This window comes from Dama dama, chromosome 5 (genome assembly GCF_033118175.1).
Source record: "Dama dama isolate Ldn47 chromosome 5, ASM3311817v1, whole genome shotgun sequence".
NCBI classification, from domain to species: Eukaryota; Metazoa; Chordata; class Mammalia; order Artiodactyla; family Cervidae; genus Dama; species Dama dama.
The window spans coordinates 4644739-4658448 of NC_083685.1; the positions used below are offsets into that span (position 1 = coordinate 4644739).

The 13710-nt window shown below is 44.6% G+C and overlaps 1 protein-coding gene across 6 annotated transcripts in view; it reads left to right on the plus strand.

Annotated features, from left to right (window-relative positions):
• Nucleotides 1-13710, plus strand: part of THOC5 (THO complex subunit 5) — a 29763-nt gene that overhangs the window by 957 nt on the left and 15096 nt on the right. For 2 of the 6 annotated variants that reach the window (XM_061141583.1, XM_061141580.1), the window contains exons 2-11: nucleotides 179-291; nucleotides 1155-1286; nucleotides 3802-3945; nucleotides 4897-5013; nucleotides 5163-5260; nucleotides 8064-8210; nucleotides 9537-9651; nucleotides 11389-11521; nucleotides 12238-12270; nucleotides 13510-13587. In XM_061141583.1, coding sequence (XP_060997566.1) covers nucleotides 1191-1286; nucleotides 3802-3945; nucleotides 4897-5013; nucleotides 5163-5260; nucleotides 8064-8210; nucleotides 9537-9651; nucleotides 11389-11521; nucleotides 12238-12270; nucleotides 13510-13587 — 961 coding nt within the window. In that variant the 5' untranslated portion in view covers nucleotides 179-291; nucleotides 1155-1190. The remainder of the gene's footprint in view (nucleotides 1-178; nucleotides 292-1154; nucleotides 1287-3801; nucleotides 3946-4896; nucleotides 5014-5162; nucleotides 5261-8063; nucleotides 8211-9536; nucleotides 9652-11388; nucleotides 11522-12237; nucleotides 12271-13509; nucleotides 13588-13710) is intronic. The other 4 variants (XM_061141582.1, XM_061141581.1, XM_061141585.1 and 1 more) reach the window with 4 other exon arrangements.

A 13710-nucleotide genomic window follows, 5' to 3' on the forward strand; every position in this document is an offset into this window, starting at 1 on the left:
AAAAATTGGTGACTGTGACTAGATTGCAGGTGTCTAAGGATCTGAGATAGACTTCTTTCCTTAACAAAGGGACATTGGCATTTGTAGATGTTAAAGGCCAACCAAAGAAATGAGACGTTCTCCATGAGGCAGTCAGAAGTTTCTAAAGAGAATTGACAGGAATTCACTTTCTCCATAGGTATTCAACGTTATTTACCACTCAGATACCATATAAAGCCCAGCTCCCAGATCATCTTCATTGCCTTCCCCAGTGCAACGCCTGCTGCTTTAATGTCCACGACCACCCTGGAGGTAGGGACTGCTGTTCTCATTTGATCTATGAGGAAACAGATGCAGAGAAAAATGAAGTGATTTGTCCCAGAACTCACAGTCATGAAATAGAGGAGTTAAAACTCCAACTTAGGGCTTCTGTGACTGGACTCTCTGGAGATCTTGGCTCCCTCATTAAGTGTTGGTGACAGATTCACTGGGATTGGGGGGATAGGGCTTCCCACTTCAGGGGTCTCTGGTGACAGTCAGTAGAGGTAGCAGAGTGAGGATGCTTTGTGATGCTAGAGTCCCATGAAATGTCCGTTCCATTCTTTTAAATTTTCGGGCCAACCAGGGAGTTGAGGGCATCACCAGATGACATGGTAGCAAGACTACAAGACTCAATAATGTAGTTGCCAAGAGCACTGCTGTGGCACGTGTTGGATCCAAGCTTCAGCATGCTAGCTGTGTGATCTTGGGCAAGTCATTCACCTTCCTGACCCTCAGTGTTCTCGCCCGTGAATGAGATGCTTGTTTGTATCTGAGAGAATCCTTGTTTTAAAAACCAAATGGGAACATACCCTTACAGTGCTTAGCTGAAGGTCCAGAACACACTGATCAGTTGATAGTATTGGGAATAGGCTTATGTGCCTGGCTGAGGAGTTTGGTCAGTGGGGTGTTGGTGGTGGTGCCTTTAAAAGAGGTGGAGATGAGGAAGACGAGTTCATTTTGAACAGACTGAGGGATGATTCCCGTTTTTACAGAGCTTTGGAGGGTTGATGACTTTTCTTGATTTACCGAGAGTATAAGCGGCCAGAACTGCTAGACAGACTTCAGTATTCTAACTCCAGGGAAATCTCCGATTACAACTCCAGAACAACTCGAAAGCTTTCTCCTCTTAACAGGTCTCTGCTGTTCTCTCCTGACTTTACCAAACAACGATGTCATCAGAATCAAGCAAAAAACGAAAGCCCAAAGTGATCCGAAGTGATGGAGCACCAGCTGAAGGGAAGCGTACTCGTTCTGACACTGAGCAGGTGCGATCAGCTGGGGCTGCTGTGCTGCTGAGAAGTTTGCAACTTGGGACCAAGCACCTGGCTGTGGGTTTGCAGCAGCTGAGGGTCATGGGCACAACCTCCCAGGTGGCCTCTGCTTGACCATGTGCCTGGAATTCCCTTGGCTCTTCAAGACTTAAGTATCCGCGTCAGATTTGGCTGCAGTAGCCCAAGAACCAACAAGCCTGTATTAGATATGATTAGTGGTTGAACAGAGAATGTCTTCTAGTATAGTGTGCGTCTCCAGCTCTCCTCATGGTCCAATGAAGACAGTCCCTCCGCAACATGCCCCTAAGGCTTTGTAGATGTGGCAGTCCTGGTCTGCTCCTGAGATGGTACCAGAACCATGTCCCCAAAGAACCTCTCTTATGGCCTGAGTGCTCTCGTGGTCAGCAAGGTTCTTTTGCTGTTTCTCTATCCTTGAATCTGTCCAGCTGATTTATGACTTAACTAATTTTTTCTTTTCCGTTATGCTTTATTACAGGAGTTAAATATAGTTTCCTGTGCTATACAGTAGCACTTTGTTGTTTTATCCATTCTATGTATAATAGTTTTTATCTGCTAATCCCAATCCATCCTTCACTGTGGCAACACAAATCTGTTCTCTATGTCTGTGAGTTGTAAGTAAGTTCTTTTGTATCATATTTTAGATTCCATACATAAGTGATATCATATGGTACTTTCTTTTTCTGACCTACTTCATTGGACATGACTCTCTAGGTCCATCCTCACTGCTGATTTACATTCTTAAGCTAGGTACTGTTCCATTGTGTGTGAGTGTATATGTGTGTGTGTCTATGTATGCATGCATGCATGCTTGCTTAGTCATGGCCAACTCTTTGCAACCATAGACTATATCCCACCAGGCTACTCTGTCCGTGGGATTCTCAAGGCAGAAATACTGGAGTGGGTAGCCATTCCCTCTCCAGGACATCTTCCCGGGTCTCCTGTATTGGAGGGAGATTCTTTACCATCTGAGCCACCAGGGAAGCCAGTGTATATGTGTATGTATGTATATGTGTGTGTGTGTGTATAAACACACACCACGTCTTTATCCGTTCATCTGTTGATGGACTCTTACGTTGCTTCCGTGTCATGACTATTGTAAATAGTGCTGCTGTGAACATTGAAGTGCATGTATCTTTTCTAGTTAAGAGTTTTGTCCAGATACATGCCCATAAGTAGGGTTGCTGGATCTATTTTTAGTTTTTTGAGGAACCTTCATACTGTTTTCCATAGTGGCTGCAGCAGATTACATTCCCATCAACAGTATAGGAGGATTCCCTTTTCTCCACACTCCAGCATTTCTTATTTTAGAGTTTTTAAGGATGTCTGTTACGACCAGCGTGAGGTCATACCTTATTGTAGTTTTCATATGCATTTCTCTAATAATTAACAGTGTTGAACATCTTTTCATGTGCCTATTGACCATTTGTATGTCTTCTTTGGAGAAATGTCTGTGCAAGTCTTCTGCCCATTTTTTGATTGGGTCTTTTGTTGTTGTTACTGAGTTGTATGAGTTAATATGTATTTTGGAAATTAAGCCTTTGATGATTTCATTGTTTGCAAATATTTTCTCCCAGTCTGTAGGTTATATGACTTAACTATATTGATTGATTGTGGGTTTTTTTTTTTTAACTAGAGTAAAACATACCAGCTTCAGTTTAAATAGAAGATGATGCTTTCTTCAGATTTAGGAAATTAAAATTAAGAACTTTATCCTTTGGGAGGCATTGATTCCGATTCACTTTTCTTTTTTAATAATGAAATCGAAGTCTACTTGATATTATATCAATTTCAAGTGTACAATATAATGGTATTTCTATATTTTGTGAAATAATTACCAAAATGTCTAGTTTATATCCATCATGTTACATAGTTACAGAATTTTTTTTTCTTGTGATGAGAACTTTTAAGATCTATTCTCAGCAACTTTCAAACAGGTGCAGTATTTTTAACTGTAACTGACTCTCTCTGAAAGAGATGTGTTTGTTTATTCCAAAGGCTGGGAGACCAATTAGGATATTTTAGTTTCTGCTAAAGCTTGATTCAAGCATCTAAACACCCATCAGAAGAAATTTGGTTAAATGAATTCTGGTTCATCTATATATAGCCATTTTAATGGAGATCTATGTTTACTGTGATGGGAAATTGCACTAAATAGCATGAACAGTATGATCCCATTTTATTTTATCTTGATGCATTTATCCACAGTATTAACAATGAGTTATTTCAGGCTGGGAGATGAGATTATAGGCAATTATTCATTTTGGTTTTGATACTCTTCACTGTTTTCTGAATCTCTCAACACCAAGCATGCATTACTTTACAATCAGAAAGAGAAAAAGAAGAAAGAAAAGCATTTGATTTGAGGACCAGATTCTATAGAGACCTGATTTGGGGGGCTTCATAATCACTGATCTCAGCCAAGTGTCCCTTGTTCCACCGGAGAGACTTTTACTCCCAACACCACAAGGCCTGATCCTTGCCTCCACAGGAAGGTAAATACTACAGTGAGGAGGCTGAGGTGGACCTTCGGGACCCTGGCAGAGACTATGAGCTGTACAAGTACACGTGCCAGGAGCTGCAGAGGCTCATGGCCGAGATTCAGGACCTGAAGAGCAGGGGCGGCAAGGACGCGGTAAGAAGTGGGCGTGGGCGGACGTGGGTCTGCATGGATGGATCTGTTTTGCACCTGTCACAGCCCTTCCTGATTTTGGTCTTGTGTTCTGCCATCATCAGGGGATTAGACCCTGAGGGCTCTAGAGATCTGCCTATTAGTTTATTGTAACATCACCACACAGTCACCAATGACAGTCATGAAAGTACAGGATTAATCTTTTTTTTTTCCATAACTGTAATTTGATAATCCATTGAAACAATATTTATGAAGTGCTGGGCATTTTGCTAGGTGTGGAGAAAGTGAATAGTACCATCAGTCACCCTTGCAGATAGAAGACTGGATATGTACAACTAAGACATAGAGACCAAAAATTAAATTGTTCATATTGAAAAAAAAAAAAAAGGTTTCAGGGCAGAGAAACAAAACAGTGTGACTGAAAACTCTATGGGTAAGTTCAAAACAATCCATATTTTTTCAGGAATCTCACTTGTTTATGCTTATCCTGGCCAATATTGTTAAGATGATTACAGTGTATCTGTTTGACTGTAGTCAAGTTTTACAGGTATAATTCTACTGTTTTTGTTCAAATTAATTCTGTAGCCTTTATAGAGGTCAAGTTATATGGCGTGAAGTGGCACTATTTGGATCTCTGTGTGTGTTATGTAGAGACAGCTTTGATTCAAGCATCTAATGCACAGCTTTGGTTTGTGCATTGGCTCCATTTGCTCCATCTTTGATTCCTGTTACTTTGGTCCAAGCAGAAATTGTTTTTTTTTTTTTTTTTTGCCTGGGAACTGTAAGCATTGCCCTTACACAGTCATTCTTCCATCTCCCCCTGACACTGCTCATGGTTCTCAGCTCCTTCCAGTGTCTGTTTTTAACCCTAGATGAGGATGGGTCAGCAGTGAGGGGCTGAAGGAAGCTGAGCCAGCTTCATTTGTCAAGGTCTTTATCAGTTTTCTTGGCCAGCAGGCGGTTGAGATAGAAGATCGGAGGATCCAGAGCTGTGTGCATTTTATGACTCTGAAGAAGCTTAACCGATTAGCCCACATCAGGTTGAAGAAAGGAAGAGATCAGACCCATGAGGTAGGCACTGAGAGATCTAACCCTCCTCCGTCCTCCCTCTCACCCCCTCCCTAGCCCCCTTGCCCTTTTTCTGAGTTTGCGGCTTGCTGTGCTTTGCGCTGCCCCACCCCGCCTTGTCCCACTCACCTCTGACCTCGTCCTCCTTGCAGGCCAAGCAGAAAGTGGACGCCTATCACCTGCAGCTCCAGAACCTGTTGTATGAGGTGATGCACCTGCAGAAGGAGATCACCAAGTGTCTGGAGTTTAAGTGAGTTTTGAAGCACAGGGCTTTGGCATGGTGATCTGCTGGTAACTGCCTTTTCCTCCATAGCTCAGTGTGAGCCAGTTTCTTTAAAAAGGAGTCAGATGTGCTTGGAGACTGCAGGATCTGGGGAAAGGATGAATAAATCACTTTTGAATGGGAAAATCGGAAGAAGCAGTTCCAGGCTGCACAAAGAACCTCAGAAGCCTGTCTGACCCTTTTGAGTTTTCAGCTCTGACCCTGGTGAAAAGCAATTGTCTCTTCCCAGCAGGAAGAGCCTTCGCATTATCAGTTTGATTCCTGAGCGCCTGTATGTGAGCAGCTCACTTCCAGTTACATCTTTTTAACCTTTTGGCCCAGCTCTTCCCTCTGAAGTTCCAGCAATTCATTTTTGCAAATGGATTTCATTCTTTGGAACCTGAACCCCTTATTGCCTAGCTGCCTTTAGGTGAACAAACTACAGTTTGTCAGTGTCCTTCTTAAACTGTGATGCCTCTTGGCAAGTCCAAGGTGAAAGATCAGAAAGAGGAAGGAATAGACAGAATAAGAGAGGGGAGCATGTTCTTGCATGGTCAGACCTATTTGTGTAAACTGAAAGGAGTCAGGTTTTATTTGTAATAAACTTGGGATGAGGGAGACCACGTTAGACGTTGTTGTTGTTCAGTCGCTAAGTTGTGTCTGACTCTGCAAACCTTTGGACTGCAGCACACCAAGTTTCCCTGTCCTTCACTATCTGAGTTTGCTCAAACTGATTTCCATGGAGTCAGTGATGTCATCCAGCTATCTCACGTTAGACATTGGGTCTGGTGTGTGCTGATTTTTGAAAGGTATCTTTATCTGCTCCACAAATTCATCACATAATTATGCTGAAATACAGAAGTGAAATCCATATCAGGTAACTGAGTTAATAGTGTAAAGTTGTCAGTTTCCTGGTTTTGACTATCATGATTATATAAGATATTATCATTGAGGGAACCTGGAAGAAGGGTACATAGAGGAAATAAACTCTTAGTTTAAGATTCAGAGGAAGTTTTAAAAATATTACTATTTAAAAATAAGAAAGGTATAAAAACACCAAAGGTATGATGCTCCACCTGTTACCGTTGTTCAGATGAAAGCCAACAAATGCAAAATACAGCAGAATGCAATCCTGTGGCAAAGCAGTGGCCAAGTGGAAGGACCAGGGACCCTGGGCAGCCTGGGTTCAGCTCCCAGCTCTGCTGCTCCTTAGCTGTGTGGCCTTGGGCAAACTGCTTACTGACGGTAGCCTCCATTGCATTTGAAAAATAGAAGTAACAATCCGTATCTCAGTTATTGTAAGAATTAAATGAGATAAGGACGGTATTTCCAGTAGTCGTGCATGGATGTGAGAGTTGGACTATAAAGAAAGCTGAGCACTGAAGAATTGATGCCTTTGAACTGTAGTGTTGGAGAAAAGTCTTGAGAGTCCCTTGGACTGCAAGGAGATCAAACCAGTACATCCTAAAGGAAATCAGTCCTGAATATTCATTGGAACGATGCTGAAGCTGAAATTTCAAGACTTTGGCCACCTGATGTGAAGAACTGACTCCTTGGAAAAGATACTGATGCTGGGAAAGATTGAAGGCAGAAGGAGAAGGGGACGACAGAGGATGAGACAGTTGGATGGCACCACCGACTCAATGGGCATGAGTATGAGCAAGCTCCGGTAGTTGGTGATGGAGAAGGAAGCCTGGCGTGCTTCAGTCCATGGGGTGGCAAAGAGTAGGACACAACTGAGAGACTGAACTGAACTGAAGGATGGTATAAAATGGGTATGTAATACGTGGCAGCTCCGGTTATTACTGCTATACAACCTGAGTGCTACTGTGTTCATGTAGCAAAAAGGATTGGGTTTCTTTTATACACGTGTGCCACTATACATGTAATAGTTAAATCCTCTAGATCTTTTCACATTAAATCCTCTAGATCTTTTCACATCAGTCCTGCCATGTTGAATCTTCCTCATGTTAAGCTTAGATAGTTAATATTTTAAACTTAAATGTAGACTCTTATGTTTATTCTTGCTAAATTGCATTTCTTGGTTTGAACCTGACATTCTAGGCCTAGACCATGATGGATTTTTTTTTTTTTAAGTTCATTTTTCTTATAACCATGAACACATTGTTTGATAAGTAATTTTCTTTTTATTTATTTAATTATGGTTGTGCTGGGTCTTTGTTGCTGCACAGGCTTTTCTCTAGTTGCAGCAAGTGGAGGCTACTCTGTAGTTGCAGTAGGCGGGCTTCTCATTGTGGTGGCTTCTGTTGTTGCTGAGCATGGGTTCTAGGGTGCCCAGACTCGGTAATTCTAGCTCGCTGGCTCTAGAGAGCATGGGCTTAGTTGCCCCATGGCCTGTGGGATCTTTCCAAATCCCACAGGGATTTGCACCCAAGGGATTGCACTCATGTCTCCTACGTTGGCAGGTGGATTCTTTACCCCTGAGCCACCAGGGAAGCCCAACTATGATGTTTTTATTTGATTTTTTAATCTGTTAGCTCTCTTGCAGAGCTTGGAGAGGTCTGTACGTTTCATAAGCCTGATTTCTAGGTCTTTAGTTAAATCACGGGTATAAAGCTTGGGCACCGTGGGTAAGGATCCTGTGGCGTGTCACCAACTACCTCTCTTCACACTGAAATACCTAATAATGAGCATTTGTTGAGAAGCCTGCATTCCAGGCTCCTCAGGGGCTGTAGACCAGGCCAGAGTGCACATACCTGGGGGAAACAGGGCCCGCTTGAGCCAGTGTGTTTCTGAGAAGAGCGACTTGACATTGAGTTTTTGACTACAGGTCAAAGCACGAAGAAATCGATCTGGTCAGCTTAGAGGAGTTTTATAAGGAGGCTCCTCCAGATATCAGCAAGGCGGAAGTCACCATGGGAGACCCTCACCAGCAAACCCTTGCACGCCTGGACTGGGAGCTGGAGCAGCGGAAAAGGTAGCGTTTCCTCCTTCCAGACCTGTTCACCTGTACAGACAGCAGCCTGTATTCACCAGGGCCAGTGCTTTGTCCTGTCCCAGGGTCAGTAGCAAAGCACAGTGGGACCTGCAGAATGGCCTCTGAGACCAAATTAAGGCTGTTACAAGAAAGTTGGGTAACCTTTCCTTCAAAATTTTAATGCCTAAGACTTAAATACCTTTTGTACTATAAATTTAATTTTTTTTCCTTTTCCCCCACCCATAAGCATATTCGTATGGTATTTCAAAGCTTTGCAAACATTGTTTCAGAAGGCTGTACAGCATTCCGTTGTAAATTGTCACATAATTGTTTCTGTAGTGGATTGGACTTTTAAGTTGTTTGCATTTTTTTGCTATTGTAAATAATGCATTGAGGCACCCCTTTACATATAAAACTTTTTGTACTAATAAAGAGCTTTTTTTTATTAAGTGTAAATAGAATGTCTATACTATGTAATTTAATCTAGATTTTTCTTAGAATATGGTATGTATATATGTTTTTCATCCTAGATGTTTTATAGTTGTATCCCTTCCATCATGGTGACTTTTTCCTCTTTCCGTGTATACAGGAGTTCTGGGGCTTTTGGGTGGCACATTTGCTTCGTTTTCTGTCAGAAAAGGTGGTGTTTTTAATCCCTTGCATTTTTCTGTTGTTGAGTGTATTTTGTGCCTTTGGTCTACATTAGGAATTAATTAAGTACAGAGTCTGGATCTTAGGGAATTGGTTTCAGCTTTTTAGCACATGGGGCTGGCCCATCACACCCCTGTCCAGTACGCAGCCTGCCCTTGGCCAAGCCACAAGAGTTCCATTCCTGTGGTTCTGACCTGGAATCCATCCCCCTCAGGCCAGTGTGTGGGCTTCGTTTGGGTCCTGTAGCTGCTGGGTCCGTATGTCTGTGGAAGTTCCGGGTCTAGCCTCTGAGGCAGAAAACGGAGCAGGAGGTGACACGGGTATTCCCTAGTGGTTATGAGCACAGCGTCTGGAGCAGACAGGCCTGGATTCAGAGCCCAGCTCTGCGTGCGCATGCTCTTAGCCGGACGACCTTGGGCAAGTTACCCACCTCCCTGAGCCTCGGTTTCCTCCTTCCGGGATAAGAAAAGTCCCCATCTTCCAGCGTTTTTATAAAGGATTAAATGCCATGATGATTATAAAGAGTTCTCCAAAGTGCCTGGCACATAGTAAATGCTAGGTAATCATTAGCAGTTCATCATGACTGCTGTCATTGGGTAGAGTCTGGCGGTGAACAGGTGTGTTGGAGTGTCCCTGGGGAGCATCCCAGGACAGTGCTCTGTCCTCCCTCAACAGGCTGGCGGAGAAGTACCGAGAGTGCCTGTCCAACAAGGAGAAGATCCTCAAGGAGATTGAGGTGAAGAAGGAGTACCTGAGCAGCCTCCAGCCTCGTCTCAACAGCATCATGCAGGTGAGAGTCTCCCCACAGCCTGCCACCTCCTTGGCTCTTACTTGATCTTCACCACCCAATGGCATCAGGCCACCAGCAGCCACATCGCTCTGCGGGTTTGTTTTGTCCGGTCTGTGAGCCTAGAGCAGAGTGCAAGGATGGTCCCGTCTGCAGGCCCACAGCTGGAATGGTAAGGTTGTGTCCTTTGTGGAGGAAATGCGGGCAGGATGGGCTCAGGAATGCATATTCACATTTACCTGGGTGTTTTCTCCCAGCGCCTCTTCTGGGTAAAACACTCACAGACTGTAAGTGGAGTTTACCCTCGCATGACCTCCACCAGCCTGCAGTCTACGAGGACCTAAGCTTGTGGATGCTAGATCCCCTGACTGCACCTCAGGGGCCAACTGCTTAGTAGAGCTTTTACTCTGTAAAGAACTTCACTAGTTTTGAAAGCCATCAGGTACCTCAGGAGGGAAAGTCCCCACTTTTTACCTGTAAAATGCAACGTCTTTCTGTATGTATAAAGATTTGATCTAAATCTTTATAGTTTTATAAAGCAGGGTATATGGCTAATATGGAGGAACTTTGTAAAGGACCCTAGAGAAATTAAAAATTCACTTTTGTAGGGTTTGGCAAGATCTGTGTTTCCTCTCTCCAATTCTAGGTATAGAATTAACTGATACTCATATAGGACAGAAGTCAGAAACTTAAAGTTTTGGTTGTACTTAAGTTTTTCCTGTTAACTGGAAGCACTCCAAATGCTCCTAAGTAGGGTACAGGGTAAATAAATTCTTGTATGGTTCAGTCTTAACAGTTGTGATGGAAGTGTAGAACAGCCTATTACTGACAGAGTAACTAGACAGAAAGATCTGTTAAATTATGAAACAAAAAAATGCAAATTGTAGAACATGTAGTATAACCTCATGTGTACACTCACCTTCATTTACAGAGTATCAAATGGATGCCTATGTGTGTTAAGTCATCTGTGTGCTTAGAAAAGTATGTTTTCACACCAAACCATTAATGGTTACTTTTGGTGGCTGGGAACTGGGAACTTTTGCCATATAAACTTGAATACAACCTTTTAAAAAAGAAGTACTCATATTACTTAAAAAAAAAAAAATTTACATAAAAGCATATAGCTTGTAAATGTATATGAAGGTCAATGAATTTTCACTTTGTGTACATTTGTGAATGCATCTGTGTAATCAACACTCAGATTGAGAAGAACATTACCAATTTTCCAGAACATTTTCAGAAATGTTTTCAAGAACATTTCCAATTTTCGTTTTACTTTATTCCCCTCACAGTCTGGGGAGACAGTGACTGCCACTGTGTACACGTGGCATATATCGCCATTCATTTAGATCTTTCATTTCTCAGGTGTTTGTGTAGAAGTTTACTCACTTGACATTTAGGTACTTGATGTTTCCCCGAAGCTAGGGGAATTGGTATCTTTTTTTTTTTCTTTCCCTTTTTAAAAAAATTGGAATATAAATGTTTTATAATATTGTGTCAGTTCCTGCTGTACAACGTGAGTCAGCTATATGTATACTTATATCCCCTCCCTCATGAGTCTTCCTTCCACCATCCCCCCATTACACCCCTCTCAGTCATCACTGAGCACTGAGCTGAGCTCCTTTGGTATCTTTTTTAAAGTTCATTTTCTTATTGTTTGTTGTTGCTGTCACCTTCATAAGGTTCCTGTGTGAACTGCCTACCAGAGAGAAACAAAATCCCTTCTTCCGTTGCTTGCAGGCTTCCCTCCCGGTGCAGGAGTACCTGTTCATGCCCTTTGACCAGGCTCACAAGCAGTACGAGACAGCCAGACACCTGCCGCCTCCCCTCTATGTGCTCTTTGTCCAAGCCACTGCGTACGGGCAGGCCTGTGGTGAGTATGGGGCGGGCAGGGAAGTGGGGCTGTGGGAGCAGCGGCCGAGGCCAGGGAGGCATCTGGAAGCACCGCCTGCCGAGGAAAGCTCCCGGGCCCTGCTCAGAAGCCCTCAGGTGACAGATGCTGCCTCCCCTCTGCACTGCCCAGCATGGCTGCTTTGACCAGCTGGCCTGAGGCTGGACTAACCTGATGGGCACTCCATGATGGATGGCTTTGAATCTCTGATGAGCCTGGCTGGTTGGCTGTTGGGTTCAGTGCCCAGGCAGCCTCTCCAGGCTCCCAAGCACTTCCCCATCAAGGCACGCTTGGCAGGTGGACCGGTGCCTTCCGCTCGCTTGAGGGAGAAGCTCGGTGAACACAGGTCCCAGCCAGCTCTCCCAGGCTTTCACCGCCATGCTCTGGGACAGGCCGCATGTCGTCACAGTGAATTACCAGGGGAGAGGAGGTGTCCTCATTAAGCTTGAAGGCAGCCCGTGACTCCAGTAGGATTTGGGGACATTTCTGGCGATCCTACCTCTTACCCTCCTGCAGCTTTTCCCCGGCACCTAAACTTTTCTCCCCTGCCCCACCCCACCGCCTCAGACACACACTGCATCGGTGCATGCCTGTCCTCCCAGCCACGGCATCCACACATTACTGTCTCTCTTCTTGTGTCTTCCCGGTCCTTTTATCCTCTCCCTCCCCTTTGTTCTCCCTCCTGTTCTCATCATCAGCTCATAGGAAATCTTCCCAGCCCCCTAGACAGGGTGAGTAATTTTCTTTTCTTTTGTGTTTGAAATCCAGCCTGTTTTCATTCCCATTTTACCATGGAATTCCAGGAGTAAACCAGTCAAAAGAACAGTCTGGCATTTGCCTGTGTTTGGTGGGGGCAGCCAGTTTCTTTGGGATGAGCTGTTACGGTTCATGCAGGGTCGTCAGTGATAAGCAGTGGTCAGCCACCTGCGACTATGGCATCCTTTACACTCTTGGGCAAACTCTTTTAGGCCCCCATGACTACGTGCATCTCTGTACACCCCTTTGAATGGAGCAGGAAGGGCTATGGGCTCTCTGACCTCCCAGTACCACACGCACACAGTTCCACAAAGGCGGATCCAGGCCTCGCTCGGTGAGGTGTCAGGCCTGGCGCAGGGATCAGGCTGCTTAGCTCTGTGGTAGCGGGGCCAGCCTCAGGTTAAATAGACTTGGTCTTGAATCCTAGTTTGTCTACCTGGCTATTGTATCTAACATCCCTGAGCCCTAATTTTGTCATCTGTAAATAGCTAGAGAATAATATTCCTCCTGTAGGTTGTTGTGAGGATTCAAAGTGAGTTTTTTTAAGTAATTTTAAAATTAAAGCTCATTCAGTCCTCATCAGCCAGCTGGGCAGCTCCCATCTGTCAAATCCCCATTTCACAGATGCCAAAACTGAGGCTCAGAGCAGTGACATAACATTCCAGGTTGTGAGTTTGGGAGTTGGTTGGCTAGAGGCGCAGGCCTGAGAGTAGGCCGCAAGTTCCATCTTCCTCCCCACTGTCCTTCTGCTTCCAGTTAAATGTGACAGTGCCAGGCAGGTGCTGGGTGTTTTGTGGAGCACAGAAGAGAGAATAAGAACTGAGGGGAGAGCCGTTGTTCCTAGGATGTGAATACTTACAGGGTCCAGATAAGAGCTTTTGTGATAGTTGGCAGAATTGTGCCACGTGGCTCTGGGCCACTGGTTTGGATTTCTGTGCCTTGGTGTAAACCTGAAAAGAGAATTCACACCTAGTCTCAGGTGATGCTTGGCCAGGAATCTGCACTTTGAGTCCTTGTTTTCAGTAGGTGATGGAAAGAAGACTTAGGTTTCCTGCCTTGCTCCTCTGCATCTGGAGAAAGCGCTTTTTGCCTCCCAGCCCCGGTCAGTAAGGAGCTGTGACAGGTGCAGGCAGTGCAGCCCCAGGGCGGGCCTGCTTGTGTGGCTGAGCTCCTTCCCTCAGCAGTTGTCACAGGCGGCTCTTTCTTGCTCCCAGATAAGACGTTGTCTGTGGCGATCGAAGGCAGCGTGGATGAGGCCAAGGCTCTCTTCAAGCCTCCCGAGGACTCCCAGGGTAAGTGGTGCTCAGGGTCCTCCCCCACGTCCTCCTCTGCTGATTCCGGGGGCGCCAGGTCCCCACCCAGGGCCATCCCTGGTCCTGTGGAAATGAGCCATACTGGTTCTGAGTGGCAGGGAG